Source organism: Miscanthus floridulus, chromosome 11, assembly GCF_019320115.1.
Source record: "Miscanthus floridulus cultivar M001 chromosome 11, ASM1932011v1, whole genome shotgun sequence".
NCBI lineage: Eukaryota > Viridiplantae > Streptophyta > Magnoliopsida > Poales > Poaceae > Miscanthus > Miscanthus floridulus.
In genome coordinates, this window is record NC_089590.1 from 4,260,051 (window position 1) to 4,267,884 (window position 7,834).

Below are 7,834 nucleotides of genomic sequence, written 5' to 3' on the forward strand. Positions count from 1 at the left end.
AGGCCAAAATGGTGAATAAATTTGCAGTAATATCCCACCAAGCCCAGAAATCCCCGCAAGGCTCTGACATTGGAAATGAAAGGTCCTAATAGCTACAGGGGGTGAATAGCTTATAAAAATTTCTATGATAACACTAAACAAAGTGATTAGACAATTATGAGGCGAATCAATTCTTGCACTAGTCTACTAAAAATGCAAGCCAATGTTGATGGTCGTTAACGTTAATCATAAACCGTCAACTTATCATGTATACAAGGTTAAAATGAACAAACCAAGATAGATATAGGGTTATATTAACAAGTTCTCAGAGTTTTGGTGTATCTCATTATTTTGCAGGACATGCCTAATTTATGGAGGAAATAACAATACACAAGATTTCCATGAACAGACATATATTGTTTGAATCTCAGGAAAATATGAAATAAAGTACGTGTATGTGTGTATATATTACATGACACACACAACAGCATACACGAGCTGCAGCCCCACACATGCACCATCGGCCTTGCATGCAGTGCATGCACTCAAGCAAATGTGCACAGCAGCAAACTGCATTTGTTCGCAGGGGACACAGCAGCAAGTAGCAGGCCGGCAAGCCCAACAGCTTGGCAGTGGCCTGGTGCTCCATGGGAGACAAGGTGGGCCCCAGCCCAGCAACTATTGCCGGCGGTCAGAAGGTGCTCACGTTAATCAGCAGGGCACCATGTCAAGACGGCTTTTGATTAGTACCATATCGATCACCGACAAATAGTTTTTACCCTTAGCAGCCTATAAATAGAACTTCTCTTCCTCACTTGCAATACACACCACAAGGGCTCTCCTTATTTTTTACAAGATGTAAGCGTAGTATAGGCTAGTTGGGAGTTAGGGAGAGATGCTCAAGTTTCAAAGCGGTCTTGAGAGGTTTAGTATATTTTTAAATCATTCCTTTATAAGTCTCGAGATTTAGTATATTTATCTTCTCTAATTATTTGAATGTCTATCTTAGGTTATCTAGTCATGCCTTAGTGTTTAGCTAAGTGTGGTAAATATAGTTGTTCTACACCTTAATATGGGATCTCTGCTCGCGTCGAGTGCTCTAGGTATAAATCATGATTAGAGTAGTAATCGATAGCTTAGACATGATGTCTAGTCTATAGGTTACCTGAGATGGCACCCAACCCCACGGATAGCTGTAGTAGCCCCACGTGGTGACATCCCTGACAGCCGACGTATTCCACCAAGTTCAGGTTGGTGTTTGCAGGACCGCAGTCGGAGCTTCCTAGCGCCGTTCTCATCCCTGTCCGTGCTCAACGGCACGAACACATTAAACTTTCATACTCACAGGAGTGAAGTGTCGAACCGGAGCTGGAGCTGGCAACTGCACTTGGACACCCGATGCTTGCCCGATGGTTTGCATGATCTGATACATGTCCGCCATCTGCTTCTTCGTGGCCTCCAGCTCTGCGGTCAGGTGCGCTTGTGTCTCCCTTGTCTCTGCCAGCTCGGCCTGCAGTGTTTCAATCACATGTTTCAGTATTGCAAATCTAATCAATGTGTGTAATGTTCAATGTATGACGAGTGAAACCGGAATTACCTGAAGTTCGTCGACCCGCGACAGTGTTGGAGTAGGCTATGCACGTATGGGAAGGCTTCTGGCCGTGCTCCGTGCCCTCACGTCGGAGAGAGAGGGTGCAGAGCTCGAGGAGTCGGCGCCGTCTGCAATCCACAACCGCCCGTGCTTCCTGCCTTGCAACTCTGACCGTATCTCTTTCGGACGGGAGACGCCTAACTGGGATCAGCGACCTAAGACCATGATACAGATAGAGGGGTTATACCTAGGGTGCCGATGAGGTCAGGCTAGCGGGGCTGTGGCGAGTCGGTGCAGTGGCGCCGCGACGCGGTGCAGGCAGACCCGCAACGCTGATGAAGACAATCGGGGTCACCGAGGTCCCTTCGCCGGGGCCTCCTCCTGCATAAAAAGGCAATACATTAGTGACAATTGAAAATTTCGGCAGAACCTCCCCTGCACGGGGAGGTTTCAAAAACCTGCAAAAAAGATCGGCACGAAGGCCAACATCCACAAACAACGGCTCGATGGCCGAAAACCACATACAACAACTATTACTACTAACAAGGGCTCGATGGCCAACATCCATTGCACGATTTGAATAGAAAGGGAAGGGCGAACCTAGTGTGCTCGTCGACGGTGGGCGGAGTCGGGAGCGGGGCGCCGAGGGCACGGCACCGCCGCTAATGAGGCGTGGACAGTGGCCGGGGCTCCTCCTCCCTTCTCCTCTCCACCTCCCTTCTCCTTGCGTCCTCCTCCCTTCGTCTCCCCCTCCTTCTTTCCTTCTTCCTTCTCCTACTCCCTTCTCCCTTCTTCCTCCTCTTCTCCCCTTCCCTTCTCTCCCTCCTCCCCTGCTCCTCCTACCTCCCCTGCTCCTACGGGCGGCGCGGCTAGGGAAGGGACGGCCGGGACACGGCCGCCGCTGCCGAAAATGGCTGGCCGGCCCAGCCAATCCACCTCTGGGCAGCCGAGGCGAGGGGGGCCGGGCCACGGGGAGCTGCCGGGTGCGGGGCGCGGCCGCGACGGGGGTGGGTGCGGCGGGGCGCGGCCGGCGACGGGCGCGGTCGCGTGTGAGGCCGGCAGAGATCGCGGGCGCGGGCTCGGCCTGCGGTGGGTGCGGGCGCACGCGGGCGCGAGGGCGGGGCTCGTCGCGGCCGGGGATTCGCTGGCGAGGGCGCGGCGGCGGCTGGGGTGGGGCGCGGGGGATCGGGCGGGTGGTGAGGGCGCGGCGGTGGCTGGGTGGGCACTCGGCAAATAAGTTTTAAAAAATAAAAAAAAATTTGCCGAGTGCCTAGGTATGGCTTCGGCAAAATAAGTTTTAAAAAATAAAAAAAATTTGCCGAGTGCCTATCTCTAGCACTTGGCAAAATATTTTTTTAAAAATAAAAAAAAATTGCCGAGTGCCATGGGCTGGCACTCGGCAAAATATGTTTTTTTAAAAAAAATTGCCGGGTGCCTGAGGCTGGCACTCGGCAAAATAAGTTTTTAAAAATAAAAAAAAATTGCCGAGTGTCAGCCGTTAGGCACTCGGCAAAATCTGACGGCAGGTGGCCGCCGTCACGGGCCGGCCACCTTTTGCCGAGTGGGATCTTTGCCGAGTGCGGCGGTACTCGGCAAAGCCCAGTTTAGCCGAGAGCCAGGCTTTACCGAGTGCTTGGCACTCGGCGAAGCCACCTTTGCCGAGTGCTTTATTTTGCCGAGTGCGGCACTCGGCAAAATATTGTTTTGCTGAGTGCCCCGATAAAAAGCACTCGGCAATGTCTCAGGCACTCGGCAAAGTCCAGTTTTCCAGTGGTGTCTCCTGCTCCATAACATTGGTGATTTGGTAGTATTAGTATTTTTCTGTTCTGAGACTGTGAAAGTTATTTCACTCATGGTTCCTTTGGAGTATATGCTCTCCATTATTAATGTGGCTGCATTGTACTTTCATCGTGCTCCATTATTCTTGTTATTCTGTAGCCAAATCATTTTAATGCATCTTAATCTTACTGGTAGAATAGTTCAGTAATTAGTTTGTTCCACTCCACATGATTAAAGCCTAGGGGCCCCTTGAGTTCTTCGTATGATTCTCGAACCTACTCTTATTATGAAGAAAACAATTTGATTCGTGTTTAAGAGCAAATAATTAATATTTGTTCTTTGCACCGTGCTAATAATGATGAAGGTTATGTTTGTATTTGATTCTGTATAGCCGAGCCAAGGATGGGAAATTTATGGCCTTCATCTCGGACAAGAGCTGCACAAAAGGATGGGCACACAAGGAATGGAAGCAAAGGTTTGTTCTCCCAGCAAAACTGTGAAACATTGGACCATCTTGTAAGTTTGTAACTCTTTCTGACATTATGATTGCTGTTCATTTTGAAATGTCATTCTGGGGTTTGTCATGACTGAAATGGGACTATTCGCAGTATATCTAGGTAACAATTCATTCTTCATCATTCTCGTTCATTTATTACCTTGTTGGATATGATTACTTTATCAATCTGTGTTTTGTTCCAGAAATATCATGTGATTTCCCCCCCCTTGCATATTAGGTCGTTACGACACAGAACACATGGCTGCACGTGCTTATGATTTGGCTGCTCTGAAATATCGGGGTCTAGCTACCTACATTAATTTCTCTGTGAGTGTCATGCAGAACTTCCATACACGAAAACTGGATCTTTGATGCTGGTTTATGTAATATAGGTTTCATTACATCTGTTTGGCAGGTAGAAAATTATCGTGATGAACTTGAGAAGATGAAAAGTATGACAAAGCAAGAATTTGTTCAGCACTTGAGAATGTGAGCGTATGCTTATTTTACATTTTTACCGACAATATGTTGTAACATCCTTTTGTCTTTGATGTCTTCCGCCACTTCTGAACTGGTAACTGGTTACTGATGACAGGAGCGCTCCGTGTTCTCCAATGTCTTCCATCTACCGTCGATTTTTGCGTTTCATTTGCGCTGAATTTGCTGGCACATCTTCCTTTAGTGGGGAAAACAAAATAACATATGAAGAAACCATCTGAATATATATGTTTGTACAGGCATCATGGAAGATGGAGTTCTCAGATTGGCTGTTCGGGATCATCAAGGAACTCTCTGGTTATTGGCATTTTCAGTAAGAAAGATCTCTCTCTATTTGACTGTACATTTGAAGGTCCAAATAATGCTTCCACAAAGTAATGTGCCTCAAGTACAAGAAGCATTTGGTGCTAATCCTTTCTGTAGTCTGAATGTTGTACTACTATATGTCATGTGGGGGCAGCAGTCTAACTGCAGGCCCAGAGCGCGAGATGCAGCCAGGGCTGCCCCCGAGGGCACAGGCCAGAAGGAGCCCAAGGTGGTTTAGGTGGCTGGTTGTCTCATCGAGCTATTGGTGCGTGCCGGCATGACTGCAAGCCATGTTCCACTCCAATCGATACTACTGTCAAGCTCTCAGCTGACGGCCCCCCTGTGGCAGACGCCACAGACTACCGTGCACTTGTCGGCGCTCTACAATACCTCACTTTTATCCGTCCGGACATTTCCTATGCAGTACAGCAGATATGCCTTTATATGCATGATACTCGTGAGCCTCATCTAGCATTGATTAAGCGCATTCTTCGCTACATCAAAGGCACTTTGGACTATGGTCTGCAGTTGCTTCGCTCTTCTACTTGTGACCTAGTTGCATACTCGGATGCTGACTGGGCTGGTTGTCCGGATACTAGACGTTCCACCTCAGGTTATGCTGTCTTTTTGGGCGATAAGTTGGTCTCTTGGTCTTCGAAGCACCAGCCACCGCTGTCTCGTTCTAGTGCCGAGGCCAAGTATAGAGCCGTTGCTAATGCTGTGGCTGAAGTATCATGGCTCCGGCAATTACTCCAAGAGCTCCATTTCTATCCTCGGCGTTCTTGTGTGGTGTTTTGTGATAACGTTAGCGCAGTCTATCTCTCAATCAATCCGGTGCAACATCAGCGCACCAAACATGTTGACATTGATTTACACTTTGTCCGAGACAATAACCCTGTTCGTTTATGTTAAAATTTAGCTTATGCTGATGCTTATGCTGAAATGTTGTGAGAGAAAAACATTATTCCATGGCTGAAAAGTAGCTCAAGCGAACAGGGTGAATGTTTCTACAGGGGAAAGCCGAGTTCTTCATGTGCCATCTACCTCCCAATATGCGGATGTGTTCACTGAGGGTCTTCCTACCTCTATTTTTATAGAATTTCGCTCCAGTTTGAATGTCTCAACTCCAGGCTAGTGTCGGCGTTCCAACTGAGGAGGGAGGGGTATTAGCATATCAAGAGTTTTAGGAGTTTTAGTCTCTTTATTTCCTATCTCTTTGTATCCCTCCATGTACTCTCTATATAAACCCACTTGAGATTAATGGAAATTGAGTTGAGTTTATTCCTCCAATAGATATATTGCATAAATACAAGACGTTTGCATCAAAAACTTTTTGCCAAAAAATCATACATATACATACATACATACATACGATTAGAGGACGGATCCTCACGAAGCAATAAAAGCAAATACATATACATAAACTCACGCGTCCAATAGATTATAGTTCCATGTTGCAACACAACCTCGCCGGGTCCACCGCTTAGTCACGTTGACGTGGCCAGCCTCGCGAGCTCCCCGAGGAACGCGTCGACGTGCTCCGGCTTCAAGAACATCGACGACACGCTCACCCCGCCGTCGTCCTTATTCCCTAGCGTGCACGGCGGGCACACCACGCAGCTAGGCACCACGTTCCGCTCACCGTACAGCCGCATCACGCGCGCCGGCCCAGCGCCGCCGCCGAGGTCTACCGCCTCGAACCCCAGGTTTCGCCAGCTCACCACGGCGAGCGCGTTGTACCACCAGACCTGCGGCTGCGGTTGCTCCCCTGCCACGCCACCACCGGTCGCTGCTTCGTCGCCGTCGCCGTCGACACTGCCGGTGCTGGAGCTGCCAGACAGTATGTCCGGAGCCTTCTCCTTGGCGCGCCTGATGAGCCAGACAAGGTCGCCAATGCTGCTGGTCGCAACCGCGCCCTTCGTGGCCGGGACCATCTGCACGGCGAAGCAGTTCCCGTAGTACCCGTTCCTGGCGCCGGCGTGCGCGCGCATATTGCACAGGAACATGAGCGGCGCGGGTGACTCCGGGTCGCTGTCTCCCTGGGATGACGGCGACATGGCCGCGCGGGTGCGGCACCGCCAGAGGACTGCCATGACGGTTTGGTCCACCGTGGCGCCGGTCTCAGCCTTGATGCGCCGGACCAGCCTCCAGGGAACGGTGACGTCGAGGTGCACTAGGTCGTCCTGGGTCTTGTGGTCCATCGTCGGCCTCTGCGTGGAGAGCATCGACGCAGGGAGGCCTGGGAGCGACTCGTCCCAGCGCCTGACGGGCACCACGGACGGCGGCGACACCCCGCGAGCCAGCTCGCCGACGGCCTGCAGGAACTGCGCTATCCCCGCGCCGTCAGCGGCGATGTGGTTCGCCGTGATCCCGAGGACGAACCCGCCGCAGGAGAACTCCGTCACCTGCAGCAGCACCAAGGGGTCGGCGTCGCGGCAGAGGTCGCCGGGGTAGTAGACGGCGAGGTCCTTCAGCAGAGCCGCTGACGTGGTCAGGGCCTCCAACTCCATGGCAGAACTAGCGGACGCGGCCACGAACGTGACGCCCTTGTCGATGCATGAGAGGCAGGACTCGCCGTCGGCTCCGGTGACGAGGCGGCCGGCGAGGGGCCGGTAGTACGCCAGCGCCCGCGCCAGCGCCTTCTTTACCGTCTCTGCTGGCTTGTGGATCGGACGGTCATAAGCGAACAGTGCCGTGACCGGGAAAGGACCGACCCACTTGTCGAAGGACGAGAGAGTGATGGTGTCCGTGTCGCCACCCGCCGCCGGTGACGAGTCCGACGACGGGACGACAAGCACCGGAGAGGACTTGGTCACCACAATGCCGCTCATTGTTCTGAGTTGTTAATAATGATAATACACGGCCGGGGTAGCTTGCGTTAATCGGTTTATATACATGCACTTCAGTCATTCATCGGCGCCAAAGTGGACAAATCATTCGTCGGCCTGCAATGCAATACAAATAGCAGTCGAGAGATATCTGGATTGCACCTTGCATGGTTTATGTTTATTTCGATGTCAACATGTCCACACTTGCATTGTATTTTAAATACGGTTTAAACAGTATTTTAAATAATGTTTTGTCCTCGCATTGTTTGGACTCTGGATTGTTGTCCTCTGCCATGGACTCATATTTCCTTCTGCATTTTGTAGAAGTAATCTTCTAACTTGTTGGCTCTCCGCTCC

General features: G+C 50.7%; 2 protein-coding genes across 7 annotated transcripts; one reads left to right on the top strand and one right to left on the bottom strand.

The window, feature by feature from the left end:
- The first annotated feature begins 1,303 nt into the window (after positions 1-1,303).
- On the top strand, positions 1,304-5,921 carry LOC136493560 (AP2-like ethylene-responsive transcription factor ANT). Of its 6 annotated transcripts, none has more exons than XR_010768379.1 (5): positions 1,304-1,453; positions 3,741-3,966; positions 4,084-4,172; positions 4,261-4,334; positions 4,441-5,921. XR_010768379.1 is itself a non-coding variant. In XM_066489656.1 (5 exons), the coding sequence occupies exons 1-5, from the start codon at positions 3,933-3,935 to the stop codon at positions 4,809-4,811; spliced, it is 279 nt and encodes a 92-aa protein (XP_066345753.1). In that variant the 5' UTR covers positions 2,917-3,932; the 3' UTR covers positions 4,812-5,921. The 6 variants fall into 6 exon arrangements, 2 of the variants coding, with proteins under 2 accessions (XP_066345753.1, XP_066345754.1); XM_066489656.1 differs by lacking the exon at positions 1,304-1,453 and having other exon boundaries at positions 2,917-3,966; positions 4,583-4,656; positions 4,804-5,921; XM_066489657.1 differs by lacking the exon at positions 1,304-1,453 and having other exon boundaries at positions 2,917-3,966; positions 4,583-4,656; positions 4,807-5,921.
- A 215-nt stretch (positions 5,922-6,136) lies between these two features.
- LOC136491563 (acyl transferase 15-like) lies at positions 6,137-7,480 on the bottom strand. Its single transcript, XM_066487874.1, has one exon. It carries the CDS (start codon positions 7,478-7,480, stop codon positions 6,137-6,139), a length of 1,344 nt encoding a protein of 447 aa, XP_066343971.1.
- Between the last annotated feature and the right edge of the window lie 354 nt (positions 7,481-7,834).

What these genes read in the sequence shown, in the direction of transcription:
- LOC136493560 (XM_066489656.1), top strand. Translation starts at nt 3,933, where the DNA reads ATGACTGAAATGGGACTATTCGCAGTATATCTAG. An exon ending in ACTATTCGCAGTATATCTAG is followed by an intron (nt 3,967 to 4,083) that starts GTAACAATTCAT and finishes CTTGCATATTAG; the next exon opens with GTCGTTACGACACAGAACAC. An exon ending in TTTGTTCAGCACTTGAGAAT is followed by an intron (nt 4,335 to 4,582) that starts GTGAGCGTATGC and finishes ATGTTTGTACAG; the next exon opens with GCATCATGGAAGATGGAGTT.
- LOC136491563 (XM_066487874.1), bottom strand. Translation starts at nt 7,480, where the DNA reads ATGAGCGGCATTGTGGTGACCAAGTCCTCTCCGGTGCTTGTCGTCCCG.